Source organism: Stomoxys calcitrans, chromosome 2 (genome assembly GCF_963082655.1).
Source record: "Stomoxys calcitrans chromosome 2, idStoCalc2.1, whole genome shotgun sequence".
In the NCBI taxonomy this organism is placed as follows: Eukaryota; Metazoa; Arthropoda; class Insecta; order Diptera; family Muscidae; genus Stomoxys; species Stomoxys calcitrans.
Window position 1 is genome coordinate 40,437,896 of NC_081553.1, and position 24,741 is coordinate 40,462,636.

Here is a 24,741-nt window from a genome sequence, read left to right on the forward strand (position 1 = left end):
GTATATCGTCCGATGTTCACTTCAAAAGCCACTACAAGCGCATTTATTGACCAATCTTTCCAAAATTGTGCACAACGCTTTCCTCGATGCCTACGACAATATCTAAGAAGTTTGCTCGAAATCGGTTCAGATTTAGATATAGCTCCCATTTATATGTTCTTCAGATTTTGCTCGAAATCTGAAACATCAGACGAGGTATATCAAAATTGGTTCAAAATTAGATATAGCTCCCACTTTGTACTTATAGGGTAGGTGTAGGGTATTATGCTGTCGACACCGCCAGACTTTTGCCTTTCTTTACTTGTTTTCAGATGTTCTTATCGGGATTCGAACCCAGGTGTTCAGCGTCATGGGCGGACGTGTTAACCTCAGCGCTACGGTGGCCTAATCATTGGTTTATTGTTTGGTACTTTGGAAAAGTTTCTGGATTTAGTTTTTGTTTCTGAAAATCCTGATCAGGGGATAGCGGCTTTTAAATAGGTCATCTGGCAACCCATCGGCTTTTGCTGCCTTGTTGTGCTTCAGCCAGATTACTGCAATGGTGACCTCAATCTGATTCTATACCGGCATCTGCAGTAGGTTCAGTGGTATCCTTATCCCCGTCATGGTGCAGGAATACCAACAACTAGGATTTTTTTTTTCATATTCTGCTATCTGTATACACTGCCAGATTTCCTCCTTTGTCTCTACAAGGGGTATGCCTGTACCTAAGCCATAGATTTGATGTTCAGGTCGGTTGAGGTTGACAATTCAGTGTCCCTTTTGGCTTTAACCAAAATTATTTCACCCGACCTCCTTCTTAAAACTAACAACTTCACCAACATCCTTGTCGTATGTCCTGTCCATGGCTCTAATTGTCTAGCCAGGGATTGGAATACTAAAAAGGTTTTATATAATTAGAGAGAGACATTTGAAAGACAGACTGCTCTCTATTAACGTCAGCTCATCCCCGTTGTAGTAACGAGTGTGTTCTTGCAAGGATTAAAAGGATGCTGCTAGAAAAAGGTAGCTGGACGAGACAATATTTTCCTCATCACCATCAATGTGATGTAGAACAAGTTTTTGCTCCTTCTTCTTCGTCTTCTTTGGTTAAAAAGTGTGTAAGCAGCTCAATTTAGGCAAACAAGGACTGCCGGGAGCCGGTCGAGTTGTTGCTCGCTCCATGTTTTTGACTAAACGGAACGGAACCGTGTTGTGTGTGAACACAACAGCAAACACCTTGAAGGCATTAGACGCAGCAAATACAAGGAACAAAAACAAAACGCAGTAGTAAATGTGTAACCAACCATCCATACATCCCAGTTGGCATATTTTATGGCCATGTCTTAAAACACTTGCACCACCATCCAAACAACAAAAGCTGACAGAGCTGCTAATGCAAAAAATCAGACAGTCAGGCAAGCAGTCAGTCCGACCCAGGGGGGGTGTATAAGGCGGTTACAACTTTAAGCCAGAACATCATCGTTATTGTCGTTGGCCGTCCATAAGTCAGTGTCTCTGGAACGTGTGCTGTTTACATAAAAACTATGGCCATAACATAAAAAGAACTAACCCAACACATTACGTCAGTTCCAGCCATAACTAGGAGACATCTCCGTTTAAGCTCTTCTCCTCTCCTCTCCACTCCCTCTCATCTTTGCCATCCTCGGCCATACTGGTATGGCATGCTATGCATTTATCTAACCATCCGTTCCATTGGACAACTTCGACGACATTAAGGCACCGCATGTCTGTCGCCTATGAGGAACAAAAGCCTGAAAAAACAAAAACAACAACGACGACAACTTTTTTCAGTCATACTTTACTACCTACAGCTTTATGGCTGCAAGAAAAAAGCTATCCGTTTGTTGTTTGCATTTGCGGATTAGGAAAACCCGAATGAGCGGTTTAAAGGCAAAAAGGGACGCAAAACAAATATTTCCCCCCCCCCCCCCCCCCCCCAAAAAGGGCCATTGAGGCACTAGGGGATTCTAAGTTGGTTAAGGGAAAATTTGCTAAAAAACTATTAAAAAAATCTTTAAAAATCAAATTTCTACAAAATTAGGCCAATATTTTGTTAAAAACCTAACACCGGTATTCACAAAACTTAAAGAAGCTTTAAAATGGGCTTATTTAACAGATTTTCTTTATAGAACTGCCAAATTAACCTGTTTCAACGCTTCATTAAGTTATGAGAGTTTGGCCATAATCAATCAAATCTGGTATTGATTGAGGTTTCAGTCAAGTCAATCCCTGGTATCGGTTTATATGGGGCCTATATCTGCTTGTAGATCGATGCTTATCATACTTGTGACAGACATTGAAAGTCAGAACAGAAGTTTTTTGTTCAAGTTTCAGCCAAATCAAGTGAACATTGAGGCTTCTAGGGGTTCAATTACAAGTCATATTGGACGTCTTTGCACCAAATTTCACCCAAATTGAACAGAAATGGATGATTCGTGGGGCACAAGTTTGTAGACCGATTCGAATCATACTTGGCAGGGATATTAAAAGTCATAACAGAAGCCTTTGCGCAAACTTTCCACCAAATTAGATAGAAATTGAGGCTTCCAGGGGATCAAGAAGTCAAATCCGAGGATCGATTTACATGGGGGCTATATCCAAATCTGAACCGATATGGCCCATTAGCAATCCCTAGCAACCTACATCAATAACAAGTATCTGTGCAAAATTTGGAGCGGCTAGCTTTGCTCGTTCGTCCGCTATCGTGATTTCGACAGATGGAGGGATGGACGGACATGACTAGATCGACTGAGAATGATGAGACGATCAAGAATATATATTAGGACGGGTTGATTTGTATGGATAAAAAAATTAAAAATCGTATAGCAAAACCGTAATCTACCTTAAATTCTAAGAAAATTCTCCGAAGTGACCATGAATCTAAAATCAGACCCAAATCCGCGCCTCTCGACTTGAAAAAGACTTAAATTTCTAGCATTTATTTTTTTGGCAAAGGCGGGCATATACATTTTCAGTCAAGAGCCGCGGATTATGATTTTAGATACGTACAGGGGTTCTTCGAAGAAGTTTCTTAGAATTTTGCTATAGGATTTAAAAGAAAAAAATCGACCCGCCCTAATATATTGTGTTGCCCAAAAAGTAATTGCGGATTTTTCATATAGTCGGCGTTGACAAATTTTTTCACAGCTTGTGACTCTGTAATTGCATTCTTTCTTCTGTCAGTTATCAGCTGTTACTTTTAGCTTGCTTTAGAAAAAAATGTAAACAAAGTATATTTGATTAAAGTTCATTCTAAGTTTTATTAAAAATGCCTTTAATTTTTTTTAAAAAAGCCGCAATAACTTTTTAGGCAACCATACATACTTTATGGGGTTACAGATCAATATTTGGAGGTGTTACAAAGGAATGAATAGATTAGTATACCCTACATCCTATGGTGGAGGCCACCCTTGCGCAGAGGTTAGCATGTCCGCCTATGACGCTGAACGCCTGGGTTTGAATCCTGGCGAGACCACCAGAAAAAATTTTCAGCGGTGTTTTTCCCCTCCTAATGCTGGCAACATTTGTGAGATAATATGTCATGTAAAAATTTCTCTCCAAAGAGGTGTCGCACTGCGGCACACCGTTCGGACTCGGCTATAAAAAGGAGGCCCCTTATCATTGAGCTTAAACTTGAATCGGACTGCACTCATGGATAGGTGAGAAGTATGCCCCTGTTCCTTAGTGGAATTTTCATGAACAAAATTTCCATTTACATCCTATGGTGGCTGTCTATATGAGGGTTATTTCCAAATATGGCCCGTTCTGAACCAAGTATGTTGAGAGGCTTATAACTCCCTATGCCAAATTTTAGCATAATCGGGTAATAAATGCCGGTTTTATGGAGCCAAGGCCATCAATCGGTAGATCGGTCTTTATGCCAGCTATATGCAAATATGGACCGATCTAGGCTATACATCGCTGGAATGTCGAGCAGCCTTTCCACACTTACTGTGCTTAATTTTAGCGAGATCGTATTATAAATGGACGCATTATAGGGCCAGACGATAAAATTGGCAGAGGATTTTATGTGGGGGCTATATGCAAATATAAACCGATCTAGACTATACTTAGCAAGGATGTCGAAAAGCTTAAAACAACTCCCTACGCCAAAACTTTAGCCTAATCGGGCAATAAATGTAGGTTTTATGGGGCCAAGGCTTTAAATCGGGAGATCGATTCATATTTGGCAAGTATGTCGAATGATTCAATGCAACTCTTGGTCCCGAGTTTCATTGATATCTCTTTTATGGGTTCCAACACCTTAAATCGGGAGATTGGTCTGTATGGGGGCTACATCAAGATGTCAGGTGGCAAACGGAGGGACATCGTTAGATTGTCTATAAATTTTACGACGATAAATAATGTATATGCTTTACGGGGTCGCACAGTGGGCCAAATAGCGGTAAAAAATTATCTGAGCAGTAAAAAATTTTCCAGACATTTGTAGAGGAGAACATAGGCCCTTAGGGAAATGACGTTGTTGCTAGAACTGGCAAACTATCGATAATCGCAACATTCGATATTTCTAATAATAAATATCGATATTATCGATACTATCGATATTATCGATACTATCGATATTATCGATACTATCGATACTATCGATATTATCGATACTATCGATAATTTCCCATCACCTTTTATTCAACGAAAAAAAGTCAGTACATCAATTTATATAGAAGCCACAAAATTTTAGCCCAATCAGATTAAAATTAAGCCATCTATAGGCGTAAGTGTGGCATCGTTAATTTTTGTTGCATTTTGCAAAGAATTTTACTTTTCCGATAGTATCGATAGGAAAAATATCAATCGATATTTACACAAAAAAAACAAATAAGAGCATGCTAAGTTCCGCCGCGCCGAATCTTATATAGCCGTCACCATGGATCGCATTTGTCGAGTTCTTTGTGCGGTATCTCTTTTTAGGAAAACAAAGAACAATGAATAAGAACTGTTATGCTATAGGAGCTATATCAGGTTATATTCCGATACGGACCTTAACTGAAGTGAATGATGAACATTGTATAAGTGATTGTGTTTCGCCTTGTGTTAGCGCCTTCAAAAAGCAAAATCGGTAGATCGGTTTATATGGGAGCTGTATCAAGCCATAGATCAATTCAAATCATATTAGACACGAATGTTGTAGGTCATGAGAGAAGCCGTTGTACAAAATTTCTGCCAAATCGGATGAGAATTGCGCCCTCTAGAGGCTCAAGACGTCAAGATCCCAGATCGGTTTATATGGCAGCTATATGAGGTTAAGTACCGATATGCACCATACTTAGCACAGTTATTGGAAGTCATAACAAAACACCTCATGCAAAATTTCAGCCAAATCGGATGAGACTTGCGCCCTCTAGCGGCTCAAGAAATCAAGATCCAAGATCGGTTTATATGGCAGCTATACCAGATTATGAGCCGATTTGAATCGTACTTGGCAAAGTTGTTGAAAGTGATACTAAAACACTACGTGCTAAAATTTCAGTCAAATCGGACGAGAATTGCGCCCTCTAGAGGCTCAAGAAGTCAAGACCCAAGATCGCTTTATATGGCAGCTATATCTGGTTATGTACCGATTTACGCCATACTTAGCACAGTTATTGGAAGTCATAACAAAACATCTCATGCAAAATTTCAGCCAAATCGGATGAGACTTGCGCCCTCTAGCGGCTCAAGAAATCAAGGTCCAAGATCGGTTTATATGGCAGCTATACCAGATTATGAACAGATTTGAATCGTACTTAGCACAGTTGTTTTAAGTGATACCAAAACACCACGTGCAAAATTACAGCCAAATCGGATAAGAATTGCGCCCTCTAAAAGCTGAAGATGTTAAGATGCCAGATCGGTTTATATGGCAGCTATATCTGGTTACGTACCGATTGGACCATACTTACCGCAGTTGTTGGAAATGATACCAAAACACCTCATGCATAATTTCAGCCACATCGGATAAGAATTGCGCCCTCTAGCGACTCAAGAAGTCAAGACCCAAGATCGGTTTATATGGCAGCTATATCAAAACATGGACCGATTTGGCCCATTTCCAATCCCAACCGACCTACACAAAAAAAGTATTTGTGCAAAATATCAAGCGCCTAGCTCTACACTTTCGAATGTTAGCCTGCTTTCGACAGACAGACGGACGGACGAATATCTTTTATAATAAAAGTATCACTATCGGTTCATAACCGGTTTCAAATCAAACTTAGCCTCAAATTTCCCCATCTCTATGTTAACTTGCAAAGTCTTAGGTTGCATTGCGTTTTGTTGGTGTTACTACTGACTCCCAAAACAGGAAACTTATTCTTAGTTCATTTCGGTTTTGCTTTTGCCTTGCCTTTGCTTTTGTTTCTGATTTTATTTTTTGTTTCGATTATTATTTTCTCACATTTCAATGCTTTGATTGTCAGACTTTTAATTTTTCGATTTTTTTCAACACACTGACCGCCTCATCACAATTAATTTGATTCAAGGCATAAGTGTATAAGGAAAGTGAATTTTAAAATTGGATACATTTTATTTTGTCTCTTAATTAGTCTCTGGCGATTCTTGCAAGTTTTGTCAATATTGTCCATCTCCGCCCAATATTTATGTTAAAATTTCTATTTAATACAAATTTTCATGAGAATATGATGCAAAATACAAATCTGCCCATGAACTTTGATGTCAATGCATACCGCCAAAGTGTACAGCATGGCATAGAAAAATTTACCAACCATCCACAGGTCCCAATTCTTTTTTTTGGGATCGGGCAGGTCCCTGACTCATGGCCCCTTAAATCTATACTAGATTCGTACCCACTTTGTACCAATTGGTCTTTATGCCCGTTTGATTTTGGGGGAGGGCATTCCCCCAAGGTAGTTGACCCCATATATAAATATGCAAATGAAAATATGCCCATGAACATTCCATTAAGGAACAGGGGCAAACTTCTCCGATTCAAGTTAAAGCTCAATGATAAGCGGCCTCCTTTTTATAGCCGAGTCCAAACGGCTTGCCGCAGTGCGACACCTCTTTGTGGAGAAGTTTTTACATGGATGCCATAACAAATGGTACAGTTCCACCCAAATATCGCCAGCATTAGAAGGGGTTAACCACCGCTGCAAATTTTCATAATGTTCTCGCCAGGATTCGAACCCAGGCGTCCAGCGTCACACAGTGGGATGGAAAAAAAAAATCGAAATAAGTCTGCCATTTTGGAACGGATAGAGATATTTTACATGGTTATCGATGAGTTGTTATCCAGTTTATATGCAGAATTTCAGGGCTCTAGAAGTCCCAGGGGCCCATTGGTGGGCCTTCAAAGTTGATCACCTCGGCACTACAAAATTTTGATCGGGCTGTCAAAAGCGCATTTATGGTCCAATTTTCAAACACTTTTTTTGATGGAAAGTGCTTAAAAAGCTCTACAAAAAACGGGCGTAAATGTGCGGGATATCTTTTATAGTGTCGAAGAAATTTGACAAACGAAAAAATGTTTACCATAAATGCGCTTTTGACAGCCCGAACAAAATTTTGTAGGGCCGAGGCCCAACTTTGGGCTATATCGGTCCAAGTTTTGATATAGCTGCCATATAAACCGATCCTGCATCTTGACTTCTTGAGCATCTAGAGGGCGCAATACTTATCCGATTTGGCTGAAATTTTGCATGACATGTTTTATTATTACTTCCAACAACACAGCTGTGCCAAGTATGGTTCAAATCGGACCATAACCTGATATAGCTGCCATATAAACCAATCAGGGATCTTGACTTCTTGCGCCTTCAAAGGGCGCAATTCTCATCCAATTTGGCTGAAACTTTGCATGAGGTGTTTTGTTATGACTTCCAAACACTGTGCTTAGTGTGGCGCAAATCGTTTCATAACCTTATATAGCTGTCATGTAAACCGATCAGGGTTCTTGACTTCTTAAGCGTCTAAAGGGCGCAATTCCTATCCAATTTAGCTGAAATTTAGCATGACGTGTTTCGTTATGACTTTCAACAACTGTGTCAAGTATGATCTAAATCGATTCATAACCTGATATAGCTGCCATATAAACCGATCTTGAATCATGAATTCTTGAGCCACTAGAGGGCGCAATTCTTATCCGATTTGGCTGAAATTTTGGATGTGGTGTTTTGTTATGACTTCTAATAACTGTGCCAAATATGGTTCAAATCGGTCCATAACCTGACATAGCTGCCGTTTAAACCGATCTGTGATATTGAATTCTTGAGCCTCCAGAGGGCGTAAATATTATCCGTTTTGGCTGAAATTTTGTACAACGTTTTCTCTTAAGACCTTTAACATACGTGTGAAATATGGTCCGAATCGGTCTATAGACTGATAATGCTCCCATATAAACCGATTTCTCTATATTACTTCTTGAGATTCTAGAGGGCGCAATTCTATAAACCGATTTCTCTATATTACTTCTTGAGACCCTAGAGGGCGCAATTCTTACTCGAATTGGATGAAATTTTACACAATGACTTCTACTATGGTCTCGATAAATGCGATCTATGGCGAAGGGTATATAAGATTCGGCTCGGCCGAACTTAGCACGCTTTTACTTGTTTTCATAAATGATTTTTGAAAGCATAAAACATATTTTTTTTAAATTTTTGATTAATTTGGTTTTTTAAAAAATTTTTGCGCAAATTTTGATTTTTATTAAAATCTTGCCCATAATTTGGTTTTTATAGAAATATTTTCGAAATTATACTTTTATGGAATATTGCATCGTATATCGTTAAAATATGATTTTTAAACAATTTTTGTAAAAATATTGGGTTGCCCAAAAAGTAATTGCGGATTTTTCATATAGTCGGCGTTGACAAATTTTTTCACAGCTTGTGACTCTGTAATTGCATTCTTTTTTCTGTCAGTTATCAGCTGTTACTTTTAGCTTGCTTTAGAAAAAAAACTGTAAAATAAGTATATTTGATTAAAGTTCATTCTAAGTTTTATTAAAAATGCATTTACTTTCTTTTAAAAAATCCGCAATTACTTTTTGGGCAACCTAATATTAGCAATGCATAATATTTGTTTACAATGTTGTATATTTTATTTTATATTTCTCATTGACCATTTTTAGGGTCCCATTGTTACCCCAAGAATATTCAAAAGTTTTTAATTCCATTGACTTTTGTTAAGATACATTGTATAGCAAGTAAAGCTTCACAACAAAAAACTTAGTTTTAAAGTTTTTGCCTACTTTTGTTGTGATTTGCCTTTTTCTTTATCATAAGTTTTGTTTTCTTTACTACTCTTGCCCACATGCTTCGTAAATGGTTTTTATTGTTTCTTCAATGCTTTTTTTTTGCTTTTTATAGATGAGTATTTTATTCGTAGGCTGCATAAGTGCAAGTGCATTTTCACACATGGTGCAGAGCTTTATGGCTTATTATGACATTATAAATTGTACTTGGTGGCGCCTCTCACCACCTATTTCCTGCTCACTACATTTCTAGCCTCTCTTTCTCTCTCTCCCACTCTTTCTTTCGCCCCCCAAGAGAAGCATTAAATATCATACCATTGAATATGGTGTTGCCATTGTTAGGCTTTAGTATTTTTGTTGTTGTTTCGTTTTTTCTTTTGGCAAAAATGCATTTTGACAGCTATTAAATCGTTTGTTTATCTGCCTCGCTACACTTGAAATGAATTGCATTCTATGGTATCATGGCATCATCATCAGCTTTAGCCTAAAACCTACCCTAACTAAACCAACATACATACATATATAAATTATACTATGAAGGTTATTAGAATATATGCAGTTATCCATAAGTGGGATGATAGCAAAATGTTGCCATATTGTGGGGTAGTGGGTTGCTGTGTTTGCCTCATATGATATGCTTATAAGTATATTTATTTTAGTGTGTAGGAAGTTACATGACTTTGCCCTGTGAGCCATATTGCAAGAGTCTGTTTATGTTATTATTGTAAGTGATATCATTTAATAGGTCATTGTATTATGCAAAAGAAATGAATATAATATGGGCTAAATTATAATGTCAAAAAATATAAAAACTATGAAATGTAAACCATTTCATATGGACATAAATAAAATTGAATTAAAAAAGATTTCAACTGAATCGGCGGTATTGCTAGGTAGTGTGATTTGAAGTTCTTTCAGCCAAGACATGAACCAGAAACAGGTGATATTGTAACAAGTAAAAACGTACTATATTCAGCCGGGCCGAAACCTTGAACACATCACGGTGGATTCTATTAAAAACTAACACAGATGAACTTAGTAAAAGGACGTGTGTATACTTTAATCAGCAAATTTCAGCCAAATCAGGCAAAAATTTAAGTTCTTGGGGCTGGAAAAAACTAATCGGAAAATCGTTTTATATGGAAGCTATATACGATAAGGGGCTATATATGGGAGTTGTACTCGTATCAAGTTATAAATACCGATTTGATACGTACTTGTCAAGTTTGTTGTAAGTTGTAGCAGAACGCTACGTGTAAAGTTTCAGCCAAAATTAATAACAATTGCAGCTTTAAGGATATCAAAAATCGGAGAACCATTTTGTATGGGAGCTTTATCCAAATCTGAACCGATTTGGCCCATTTGCGAATCTTGGAAATCCACCACTATTGATTCTAGATGTCAGCCTAATTTATGTTTCTAGCGACCGAATCGACTTCACTTTGGAGAAAACATCAACTAAAGTTTCTAGGGACCACAACAATCTAATCGTGAGAAGGTTCTATATGAGATCTATATTAAGCTATTAACTGATTTGGACATAACTTAGCAAATCGGACAACAATTTTGGCTTCCAGGGCTCAAGATCTCAAATCAGATTGGTGTATGTGGGAGCTATATCAGGTTATAAACCTATTTGATCCGTACTTGCCAAAGTTATTCGAAGTCATAACATAAAACCAGGTGCGAAACTTCAACCAAATTGTATAATACTTGTGACTTTGTCGAAAGACGAAAAGAAAAAAAATGTTGGTGGTCTAGGCAGTAATTTTTTTCCAATCAAATTTTAATGGAAGTAGGAACTTTTTTAGACCCAACAGCACTGTTGTGACTGGAAGTATGGAAGTCTATGTAACAGCTATTACCAGAGATATTGTAGGTCCAAACGGCTCTATCAGGAATAGTGGCAGTGGCTTCTTATCCAAAAGCGGTTCAGGCAATGTGTAATCCACACTGTATGTAACATCAGGGATGACGAAGATAAAGCTTGATGTAATGAGGTTAATATGTATATAGGAGCTGGTGGGTATGCGTTTTTAACTTGTTGCCATTTAAATAAATAAAAAAATTTTGTTACACAAAAAAATGTGGTCTCTTGAATTGGTAACACTTTGTATCTGCTACCCTGTAAATGGTTCTTGTTGTTGTAGCAGTGTGTTGTTCACTGAGGCGGCAGCCCTTGGTGATGAAGGACACCATCGGGTCAATCCGGTACGTACAAACGGCTGTCATGGGATTGTCGAGAACTCCAAATTTTTACTCCCACTTAATTATTAGAAACAAGTAAAAGCGTGCTAAGTTCGGCCGGGCCGAATCTTGGGAAACCCACCACCATGGATTCTGCTAAAAATGTATGCAAAATAAATTTAGTTGAAGGGCATAAGTTTATTCGACACACCAAACTTCTGTCAAACCAGCAAAAATTAAAGCTTCTTATTAAGCTTCGGTTTATTTGGGAGCTATATCAGGTTATGGTCTAAGGTTAGGTCAGATAAGATTCGTCCTTTACAGACTCACTTAGACAATCGAATGTCCATTGTGATACCACAGTAGCGACAGACCAAGGCTTCTGGCGGGAATCGAACCCACAACCCCTACACTGGCAATCCAAGCACGCTACCAACTCGGCTACCAGAGCGCCCAGGTTATGGTCTTATTTGGACCGTATTTGGCACAGTTGTTTGAAGTCGTAGCATAACACCGCATGTAAAGTTTCATCCAAATCGGACAAAAATTGCAGCTTTTGAGTCTTATCAGAACACCGCATACAAAATTTCAGCCAAATCGGACCAAAATTGCAGCTTGTAAGGGCTCAAGAAGTCAAATCGGGAGATCGGTTTATATAGGGGCTATATCAGGTTATAGACCGATTCGGACCGAACTTTGCACAGTTTTTGGAAGTCTTATCAGAACACTACATGCAAAATCGGACAAAAATTGCGGCTACCAGGGGCTCAAGAAGTCAAATCGGGAGATCGATTAATATGGGGGCCATATAAGGTTATAGACCGTTTCAGACCGAACTTTGCACAGTTTTTGGAAGTCTTATCAGAACACCGCATACAAAATTTCAGCCAAATCGGACCAAAATTGCAGCTTGTAAGGGCTCAAGAAGTCAAATCGGGAGATCGGTTTATATGGGAGCTATATCAGGTTATAGACCGATTCGGACCGAACTTTGCATAGTTTTTGGAATTCTTATCAGAACACCGCATACAAAATTTCAGCCAAATCGGACCAAAATTGCAGGCTCAAGAAGTCAAATCGGGTGATCGGTTTATAAGGGAGCTATATCAGGTTATACACCGATTGGGACCGTACTTGGCACATTTTTTAAAAGTCTTATCAGAACACTACATGCAAAATCGGACAAAAATTGCGGCTACCAGGGGAGATCGATTTATATGGGAGCTATATCTAAATCTGAATCGATATGGCCCATTTGCAATCCCCAATGACCTACATCAATATTAAGTATCTGCGCAAAATTTCAAGCGGCTAGCTATGGTGGTGGGTATAAAAACCAAATTTGTAACGTGTTTTTGTTCTGTCTTTACAATTTGGCTCTTTCAACTTTGGATAAATATTTCATGTTCTTTCTGACATAACATTTCTTAATCCTTCAAATATAATTCCTTAGCATACAAAATTGTTTCCACTCCACATCCAAAAAATCCAAACTTGATCCTCTCGATATACATTTGAGTTTGTTGGAATTTTTTCCGCCACCAATTTTTTTTTTTTTTGTCATATTCTCCAAAACTTACATATCCTTACCATATCCTCTGAAAAATGCCTCGAATTGTGTGCAATTATTTTATGATTTGATCATTTTTGCCCACCTCACTCCTGCCCGGCTAAATGGTGCTTGAAAATATTAAGTCCTTTATGCTACTGCACTTTTTGTTCTTCATCTTTTATTATTTCATAACTTCATGGCATGCTGATGATTCCTTTATGCTCCATGCTCCACTCAAGCACTCTGGAACAATGGAAGAAAAAGAACCACTACAAAAGGAAGAAGCAAAAAGAACAATAACACACTTTTTTCCGTCTCCATTGATTGGCACTTATATTGGTAATTTTCAGGAGCCCTTTTATGTACTCGGATATTTGCCAACAGCCATCTAAACAGCGGCGGCGATGGCATCCCAGCAACTAAGCCGAGAGGGAGAAAGGGCAATTGCTTGAATGGCTGGTGTGCCACTTCAAACTGTACTTAGAGGGGGGGGAAGACTCCAAAACACTTGCACTAAAAAGTCAATACTTTGCCATACGCCATTGTGCTTGGTCTCTGTTGATAATGCTCGCTCACTCTCCCTCCCCCTTAGCTGCTTCCTTAGTTGTTATCTTGAGCATATGAAAGTCCAAGTTCGGAGTTGAAGTAGTTTTTTAAGTACCCACAAAAGTATTAATAGATTAAATATTTATTGTACTTCAAACGAGTAAAAAGGAACTCATATTAAAGACATAAAACCAGGCATTTTACCTCACATAACTTTGAATGGGGCAAATGGGAAGTGCCAAAGCTTCAGTTTCCCCATTCCCTGCTGAGAAGAAGGGAGGGAGGGAGGGATTAGCAGAGCAGATGATTGGCATAACTGCAGCATGATTTTTGTTTTTCTTTTTATTAAAAGGCTGGATATCATTATCATGCCTTGGGGTTTTTTTCATTTTAATTATTTTTCATAGGAAAAACTTGTGCTGCTACTGCATCTGCTCTGTATTTATGGCCACTCTTATTGGGCAAACAATGCCAAGGCGCCCGCAATGTTTGCTGTACAGTGAAAAGGGCAATGTCAATATCATTAACCATGGAATATCACAAATAAAGTTCTCATATTAATTTTCTGATATATTACAGCACTTTATGGTGCTCTTCATTTTATGCAGATAGTCTGGATAGTTGTTTGTGAGCAAACTTTTATTGTCTGGCATGTATTGTTGTATATTTTTTATGCACTTGTATGTAAAGGGTGATTTTTTTGAGGTTAGGATTTTCATGCATTAGTATTTGACAGATCACGTGGGATTTCAGACATGGTGTCAAAGAGAAAGATGCTCAGTATGCTTTGACATTTCATCATGAATAGACTTACTAACGAGCAACGCTTGCAAATGTGTTCAAATTTTGACAAATTTTGTTCAGCGATGAGGCTCATTTCTGGTTGAATGGCTGCGTAAATAAGCAAAATTGCCGCATTTGGAGTGAAGAGCAACCAGAAGCCGTTCAAGAACTGCCCATGCATCCCGAAAAATGCACTGTTTGGTGTGGTTTGTACGCTGGTGGAATCATTGGACCGTATTTTTTCAAAGATGCTGTTGGACGCAACGTTACGGTGAATGAACACATTTCGAACCGAACACTGATTTTGGTAATAAAATTCAATGATTTGCAAGCGTTGCTCGTTAGTAAGTCTATTCATGATGAAATGTCAAAGCATACTGAGCATCTTTCTCTTTGACACCATGTCTGAAATCCCACGTGATCTGTCAAATACTAATGCATGAAAATCCTAACCTCAAAAAAATCACCCTTTATATAGGATTTAATGCATGGTTTGTCCATTTTATGAAAGAGTATCCTACTCAATCGAATTACCACCGTTATACTCATCGTTCCACATGAATTGAAGGGGGAATTTATGATTAATGTCCAAGAAGGGTATAGAGGGTAGCTGCCACGAAATTTTACTCACTGCTTAATGTGACAAACAAGAAATGACAGCTACATGATAGTTATATAACTGACAGCTCATTGTTTACATATTGTTTAACAGCCACCAATAGCATATGTTTTTGAATTTATTTAAAAAGAAAGTTATACGTGATGGAGTTCAAGCGTTATATTGGGTTGCCCAAAAAGTAATTGCGGATTTTTCATATAGTCGGCGTTGACAAATTTTTTCCCAGCTTGTGACTCTGTAATTGCATTCTTTCTTCTGTCAGTATCAGCTGTTACTTTTAGCTTGCTTTAGAAAAAAAGTGTAAACAAGTATATTTGATTAAAGTTCATTCTAAGTTTTATTAAAAATGCATTTACTTTCTTTTAAAAAATCCGCATTTACTTTTTGGGCAACCCAATAGTTTGATTGCGTTATATTTGGCTGGCCGCCTATTGTTGCCGAACTTAGATACCTTTAAGTAAACAAAATGTATCGCACCATACATTTTTGTAATGATACTTATAGCGGTGACAAACGTCATGGTGATGGCAGCAAAATACTGCAAAAATTCCTGAAATGGCTCGGCGAATGAACCTTACAACTAAGCAAAAACAAGTAAAAGCACTTAAGAATCTTATCATGGATCGCTTTTGACACATTCTTTGAATGACTTTTTCAAACATACAGGTGGACCGTACTTTCCTTGACTATTAGAAGTCATTAAAGAAAAAACATTTGAAATGTCAGCCAAATAACTGCGCCCCCTAGAGGCTCAAGAAGTCAAATCGGGCGATCGGTATAAATTGGAGCTACATAAGGTTATAAACCTATTTGGAGCTATAGTTAAACTTTAATATGCGTGAATATAAAATCCGAATTTAACTAGCAGAGACACAACCCGCTTTGTTAACAGAGTGCGAGAGAGAGTAACAGAAGTATTAACAGAGATCCACTGAGAGGTTAGCAGAGCTCTGTAAATACTTAACAGAACCAAAAAACAAGCGAAATTAATTAAATAACTTACTTTTTATCAATTTTTGCAAATATTTGTAAAAAGAAAAATACAACCATACCAAAATTTCGAGTATAATATCAATTCTTTGAACCAAAAACGCCAAAAGAAATATCTATTACCGTAGTACTGAGATAAATGACAAATTTATAAAAAAAAAATATTCTAGACTGGATTATGACCAATGGTCCTGGAGGACGTCTAAGAATTCTACAAGGTACTACCATACATCGTTGGAAAGGTCACGATGTGTTCGTTCAAAAACATGCATTAATTCGAAAATCGAGCAGTAGGTTTTTTTAAATTCCTGTCTTTTTTAAAAAAATTCTGGAAAAGATTATGGCTAATTCTGCTGGAGGACATCTAAGAATTCTACAAGGTATTACCATAGATCGTTGGAAAGGTCACGATGTGTGCTTTCTAAAACATGCATTTATTCGAAAATCGAACAGTTGGTTTTTTCAAATTCCTGTCTTTTTTAAAAAAAATTCTCGAAAAAAATCTGGACAGGATTATGGCCAATGCTCCTGGAGGACATCTAAGAATTCCACAAGGTACTACCATACATCGTTGGAAAGGTCACGATGTGTGCTTTCCAAAACATGTCCTTATTGGAAAATAGAGCAGATGGTTTTTTCAAATTCCTGTCTTTTTTAAAAAAAATTCTGGACAGGATTATGGCCAATGCTCCTGGAGGACATCTTAGAATTCTACAAGGTGCTACCATACATCGTTGGAAAGGTCACGATGTGTTCTTTCTAAAACATGCAATAATTTGAAAATCGAGCAGTTGTTTTTTTCAAATTCCTGTCTTTTTAAAAAAAAATTCTCGAAAAAAAATCTGGACAGGATTATGGCCAACGCTCCTGGAGGACATCAAAGAATAGCCATGACAAGTACGGTTCATCTGTTTCTGTGGATCAATCTCCTAAATATTTGACAAAGTCATCTAGAGGCTCAAGAAGTCAATATCAGATATCGGTTTATATGGCAGCTATATCAGGTTATGAACCGATTGAGACCATTCTTAGCACAGTTGTTGAAAGCCAGAACAAAACAACTCATGCAAAATTTCAGCCAAATCGGATAATAATTTTCGCCTCTAGAGGCTCAAGAAGTCAAGATCCGAGATCGGTTTATATGGCAGCTATATAAAGTTATGAACCGATTTGGACCATTCTCAGCACTGTTATTGGATCTTAGAACGAGACACCTCATTCAAAATTTCATCCAAATCGGATAATAATTTCCCCTTCTAGAGGCACAAGAAGTCAAGATCCGAGATCAGTTTATATGGTAGCTATATAAAGTTATGAACCGATTTGGACCATTCTCAGCACAGTTATTGGATCTTAGAACGGAACATCTCATGCGAAATTTTAGACAAATCGGATAGAAACTGCGCCCTCTAGAGGCTTAAGAAATCAAGATCCGAGATCGGTTTATATGGCAGCAATATAAAGTTATGAACCGATTTGGGCCATTCTCAGCACAGTTATTGGATCTTAGAACGAGACACCTCATGCAAAATTTCATCCAAATCGGATAATAATTTCCCCTTCTAGAGGCATAAGAAGTCAAGATCCGAGATCGGTTTATATGGTAGCTATATAAAGTTATGAACCGATTTGGACCATTCTCAGCACAGTTATTGGATCTTAGAACCGAACACCTCATTCGAAATTTTAGCCAAATGGGATAAGAAGTGCGACTTCTAGAGGTTCAACAAGTCAAGATCCGAGACGGTTTATATGGCAGCTGTATAAAGTTATGGACCGATTTGTACCATTCTCAGCACAGTTATTGGAACTCAAAACGGAACACTTCATGCGAAGTTTCAGCCAAATCGGATAGGAACTGCGCCCTCTAGAGGCTCAAGAAATCAAGATCCGAGACCGGTTTATATGGCAGCTAGATGAGGTTATGAACTGATTCGGACCACTTTTGGCTCAGTTATTGAAAGCCAGAACAAAACACCTCATGCGAAATTTCAACCAAACCAGTTAATAATTGGCAAATTTTTTACTAAAAAAGTCACACTAACTTGGAATTTCCCCACTGCTGTAAAGGTTAGCACGTCCGCCAATGACGCTGAATGCTTGGGTTCGAATCCGGGCGAGAGCATTAGAAAAAAATTTCAACAGTGATTATTCTTTCATCATAATTGCTGGCGACATCTGTAGGGTATTTAACCTTATAAGTGGTGTCACTCTTCGACTCGCCATACTAACTCGGCAGCGAAAAGGAGTTTCCCTATCATTGAGCGCCACATAAGAGAAGTATCCTCCTTGTTCCTAAATGCGAATGTTCATGGGCACATTTCCATTTCCAGTTTGGCTGCTGCACTGTGAAATAAAAGATTGTTCTACATCTGTAAAGCATAGCAAATCCCTATCAAAACAATCCTTTAATCTCAGTTTCTTATGTAAACATCCATCTATCCACTCATCCCCACCATCTGACTCATAACTTAATATAACGCGTAGCACTACATTTGCATTTCAATTGACAATACAACCGAAAACATATTTCATACAATGTTTTATAATCAGGAAATTTTTAATTTCTTTGTAAACAAAAAATAAAAAAATCGTCATTGTTGTGTTGTACTACATGAAGCTCATGTGTACTTGTTGTTGTTTGTAATTATTGGGGGAGGCGAGGGGCAACTCATTTCATGGATAATGAACCGTTTCGGAATGTTACTGCTTCCGATGTACTATGTAGGTTAACCGAAAACAAATGTATCCACACGTAGATATGAAAAAAGCATGGCAATTATAAACCTATGGAATCGGGAATGATATTTAAAAGTTCTCAGAAGTGAATTCAAGCATGAAGGACAAAATTTAAATACTTATACCTAGTTTTGTTTTTTTTTTTTTTTTAATGTGGAAGATTTTTAATATTTCAGTGATAAAGCTACAATTAAAAAAAATATTCTGTCATCATGTCAATGATGACAAGTTGGTAATTTTTATATAAAATGTTCTGCTTAAATGATTAAATGTAACATTGAATGATGCACAAAGAAAAAATTACTAACATTAAGGGATTTTTTTCCTTTATCAAAGAATTTTGTTAATGATGTCAAGTAATATTTGGTTGCCCAAAAAGTAATTGCGGATTTTTCATATAGTCAGCGTTGACAAATTTTTTCACAGCTTGTGACTCTGTAATTGCATTCTTTCTTCTGTCAGTTATCAGCTGCTACTTTTAGCTTGCTTTAGAAAAAAAGTGTAAAAAAAGTATATTTGATTAAAGTTCATTCTAAGTTTTATTAAAAATGCATTTAATTTCTTTTAAAAAATCCGCAATTACTTTTTGAGCAACCCAATAGAAATAAGACTTGAAAATAAGTATGATATATTATTTTAAAAAAATTTAAGGATTAGTGGGGAAGGGAAAAACATTAGTCGGTTCGGGCGAAATAAGAATTCTCTCGTATATCCATTGTCCGGCCTGTTGTCCAATCAACTACAAACGGGAGTGAGTTTCGGGGAGGTCTAGTATCTCTGAAAAACAAAAAAATTGATGTAAATCAAGAATAAGAAGATGAATATCAGATGAATACACACCGTGAAAGTACCGATAGAATAGCGCCAGACAATCCACATTACGACGATGAGAGGGAGGCAATAGAATTAGATACCAAACTGTCTCCAATCAACGTCCTGCAGTACCTTCAAGAATGGTTTTGAAGCTCCAGTCCATACATGTGAGTTGTACTCCATTTTCGGCCTTATGAAAGTGGTATAGATGTTATGAAGTTAAGAAGGAGTGAAGTAAATCTTGCACCCTTTAAAGAAGCCTTAACTCTTGAATGCTTCATTCGACACTTCGAATTTATGTTTAGCCCAACGCACATCACATTTAATCTCCATGCCAAGTACATCAAGAGCATCTGATTGTTAAACATTTATACCGTTGATAGACAGAGATGATCGTAATGGATCAGCGAATCATTTATGTGATAACAAACAGCACTGAGTCTTCCATGCATTAAAATCTACTCGTTTCATTGGACCCCACTCAGAAACTGGTACCAAATCCTGGCAGAGTGTATCGTCCATAATCCGCCTCCTGTCCTCTATCTCTCGAAAACTCTGCCTATGTTCGGATGAGTACGAGTGACAGAGATTACTATCATCGGATTCGATGTCTGACTGAACAGATCGTTGAAGAAGTCAAATCCGTGGATCGGTTTATAAGGGAGCTATATCTGTATATGGTCCGTTCCGGATCATACTTGACATAGAAGTTGAAAGTCTTAACTCAAGTCTTTGTTCCAAATTTCAGCCAAATCGGATGAATATTTGGGCTTCTAAAGGCTGAAGAAGTCAAATCCGGGGTTCAGTTTATAAGGGGCCTATATCTGTTTATGGACCGATTCGGATTATACTTGGCATGGATGTTGTAAGTCATAACTCAATTCTTTGTTCCAAGTTTCAGCCAAATCAGGTGAATATTTAAGCTTCTAAGGGCTGAAGAAGTCAAATCCGGGGATCGGTTTATAAGAGAGCTATATCTGTTTATTGACCGATTCGGATTATACTTGGCACTAATGTTGGAAGTCGTAACACGAGTCTTTGTTCCAAATTTCAGCGAAATCGAATAAATATTTAGGCTTCTAAAGGCTGAGGAAGTCAAATCCGGGGATCGGTTTATAAGGGAGCTATATCTGTTTATACACCGATTCGGATCATACATGGCATGGATATTGTAAGTCATAACTTAAATCTTTGTTCCAAGTTTCAGCCAAATCAGGTAAATATTTAGGCTTCTAAGGGCTGAATGAATCAAATCCGGGGATCCCTTTACAAGAGAGCTATATTTGTTTATAGACCGATTCGAATCATAGATGGCATGGATGTTGGAAGTTATAACACGAGTCTTTGTTCCAAATTTTAGCCATATTGGATGTAAGTTGAGGCTCCTAAGGGCTGAAGAAGTCACGTTCAGGGATCGGTTTATATAGGGGCTGTATCTGTTTATAGACCGATTATGATCATACTTCGCATGGATATTGAAAGTCATAACACGAGTCTTTGTTTTAAATTTTAGCCATATTTGATGAAATTTGAGGCTTCTAAGGGCTGAATGAATCAAATCCGTGGATCGGTTTATATGGGGGCTATATCTGTTTATAGACATATTCGGGTCATACATTTCATGGATGTTGAACGTCATAATTCAAGTCTTTGTTCCAAATTTCAGTCAAATCGGATGAAAATTTAAGCTTCTACGGGCTCAAGAAGTCAAAACCGGGGATAGCTTTGTATGGGGCCATATCTGTTTATAGATCGATTCGGATCATACTTGGAAGGGATGTTGGAAATCAAAACACAAGTATTTGTGCCAAATCGGATAAAAATTGAGGCTCCTAAGGGCTGAAGAAGTCACGTTCGGGGATCGGTTTATATGGGGGCTGTATCTGTTTATAGACCGATTAGGATCATACTCGGCATAGATATTTAAAGTCATAACACGAGTCTTTGTTCCAAATTTTAGCCATATTGGATGAAAATTGAGGCTCCTAAGGGCTGAAGAAGTCAAATACGGGGATCGTTTTATATGGGGGCTGTATCTCTTTATAGACCGATTCGGATCTTACTTGTCATGGATGTTGAAAGTCACAACACGAGTATTTGTTCCAAATTTTAGCCATATTGGGCTCAAGAAATAAAATCGGGGAATAGGTTTATGTGGGGTTATATCTGGGGACTCAAGAAGTCAAATCCGGGGATCGATTTATTTGGGGGCTATATCGTAATCTGAACCGCTCCGTATTGTGACTCCACAATATCAGACATGAACCAACTTAGGAGAGTGGTATTGAAAACAATTAAGGATTTTGTAAGTAGCACAGAGTTCCTAACTTAAAATTTTCTTTTTAGAGATTACTTTATAGTTTTTGGAGCGCACAACAAGCCGATTACTGGCTAAGGTGTATGTCCATAGTGGCATGGAGCGAATTAAGATCTGCACCCTCTTTTCAACCTAACCTAACTATTTCAGATGAAATCTTTTATTTCAAGTAAAATGTCTTACCAAAGGAAATTTTTTCTTAAAAAGTTGAACGTCTTTAAATTTAGATTAATAATAGCCTGTTTGTTTATATCGAAACGAATTATTCGTGTAATTCAAGAGTTTTCCTAAACTGTCATTCAAGCAAAAAAGGAAGTTTTAGGTTGCCCAAAAAGTAATTGCGGATTTTTTAAAAGAAAGTTAATGCATTTTTAATAAAACTTAGAATGAACTTTAACCAAATATACTTTTTTTACACTTTTTTTCTAAAGCAAGCTAAAAGTAACAGCTGATAACTGACAGAAGAAAGAATGCAATTACAGAGTCACAAGCTGTGAAAAAATTTGTCAACGCCGACTATATGAAAAATCCGCAATTACTTTTTGGGCAACCCAATATTTTGAGGTGTAGATAGATTTGTCAGTGTCAAAAAGGCTAAAAACTCATTGGAAGTAAATACCGAAATATGTCTATATAGACGAATATAGTTCAAAAAGATTGACTTTCATTCGCCTGTGATGATTTTTCGACATTGACAAACAGGCTATAAATCTTTAAAGTTCGAGCAAAATTAACATAACTGACTATTGACATGTAGATTACTTATATCCAATATTTACTCTTTTGTATTTCTTTGTTTTATAATCCTTATTGAGCAACAAACTGTTTTCATTTCTTCTAACATCTCTCCCTTTTCTTCTCCTTCTCTTCCCATTTTCAGCTATTCACAATTGGAATGGTGATGTGCGATGCGGCCTACCTTTAGATGTTGGGGATTTTGTAGAAATTATGGAAGAATGTCCCAAATGGTTTCGTGGCACATGCCCCCGCAAATCACGAGCGGTTGGTATATTTCCCAAAACCTACATTCACATAAAAGACTTAAGCAAAATTGATCCTGTGGTAGCGGAATGTACGCAGGTTCTTAGAGAATGGTCCGAAATATGGAAGCGTTTATATGTAGTAAGTATTTGATGAAGGTCCCTAATCCCTAAATCATTTTGGTATACTAATTTTTTAACATTCTTCTCTACAGAAAAACGAAACATACAAATTTACCACAATAGGTAAACAAATGTTATCAATATTAGATAACCGTAAAGAATTACTGGGAGCTACCTTAACACAGGATCAAACATTAGAACTACAAATGACAGTGGTGTCAAAAATTGACTGGGGCAATCGGTAAGTGTACAAATTTGCTTACTAAGTTGGCTGTAACAGACCATATGTTCTGTTCTAAGGTTCTAATCTTCGAGTAGGCGTTTTTTTTTATCGGGATTATACAAACGAGTTTCAGACACCTAGCCAACCCTTCGCTTGAGAACCCATATATTTAGATGGCAACCCATAGGCTCCTGCTGCCTTATTGTAGTTCGAACAATCTGTCATCTCTTCTTTATTGTGTATGGGACATAGTATGCAGAGGTTTTAAACATCGGGTCTGAGTTAGGTTGGGTTAGGTTAAAGGACAACCACTTTACTCGGACACCTTTGTGTTCGTCCTAGAAAGAAATGAAATAAGAGAGAAGAAATTGTCTCTTTCTCGTTAGAAAAAGATAAACGAAAAGCTGGCATAGAAACTGAAAGAAGACTCTGCGATTAGAGAGCCGCCCCCTCAGCCGTCTCAGGCACTTACAGAAGTCCAGATGACTCGGGGGTCGAAAGACTGTAAGAGCTGGGAGCTCAGTGAAGAGAAGAGATGTTCAACCAAAATCGTACGCCCTCTACCCACCATCACGGGGGCATTGACACAGCTGATGCTCGAAGGTCTGCAATTCCTCCGTATCCCCACAGACCCTGCAGAAATCCTCATCACCCCGAGCCCATTGCAATTTCGGCGACCTGATATTGCAGTGGCCGGTCAGTACTTCCCCCAACAATTCAAGGTCGAGCTTCCCTAGCTCGCGAACAATCGACGTTTTCGTTCCTTGCATCTCTCGTCAAGCCTCGACTCTACGTGATCCGCAGCCAGTGCTTTCAGCACTGCCACATAATTTGCAACAACCTGAGAGGATTGCCGCTCCTGACTCAGTACAACATCCAAGGCGTTAAAGATAAAACTCCTCCAAAATTTTCAAAAAAAAATTTATTAAATTTTCTATAAAGACAAACATTTGTCAAAAATTCCTTTAAGACAAAATGTTGATGAAATTTTCCCTACAGACAGAGTTTCGATAAATTTTTTCAAAAAAAAAACCCAAGAATAAATTTTCAAAAGACAAATTTCAATAAAAGTTATAATTATCACAAAATATGGTGAACAAGCGTGCTAATTTCATCCGGGCCGAACCTTGGGAACCCACCACCATGGATTCTGCAAAAATATGAGAGCTATATCTAGTTATAGATCGAATTGGACCGTACTTGGCGCAGTTGTTGAGAGTCATAACAGAACACTATATGCAAAATTTCAGCCAAATCGGATAAAAATCGCGGTATGTAAGGGCTCAGGAAGTCAAATCGGAAGATCGGTTCATATGGAAGCTTTAAAATATTCTTCACCGATTTGAACCGTATTTGGCACAGTTGTTGGGAATCATAACAGAACACTATGTGCAAAATTTCAGCCAAATTGGATGAAAATTTAGGCTTCCATGGGCTCAAGAATTCATATCGGGAACTCGGTTTATATGGGAGCTATATCCGGTTATAGACCGATTTTGCACCGTACTTGGTACAGTTGTTGGAAGTCACAATAGAACACTATGTGCAATATTTCAGCCAAATCGGACAAAAATTGTGGCATTCAGGAGCTCAGAAAGTCAAATCGGGAGATCGTTTTATATGGGAGCTATAATAGGTTCTTTACCGATTTTGGA

The 24,741-nt window shown here is 37.8% G+C and overlaps 1 protein-coding gene across 3 annotated transcripts in view; it reads left to right on the forward strand.

Moving 5' to 3' along the window:
- Positions 1-24,741, forward strand: part of LOC106088729 (dedicator of cytokinesis protein 3) — a 229,409-nt gene that overhangs the window by 99,148 nt on the left and 105,520 nt on the right. For all 3 annotated transcript variants that reach the window (XM_013254385.2, XM_013254387.2, XM_013254386.2), the window contains 2 exons: positions 22,641-22,882; positions 22,956-23,104. In XM_013254385.2, the coding sequence (XP_013109839.2) occupies positions 22,641-22,882; positions 22,956-23,104 (391 nt within the window). The remainder of the gene's footprint in view (positions 1-22,640; positions 22,883-22,955; positions 23,105-24,741) is intronic.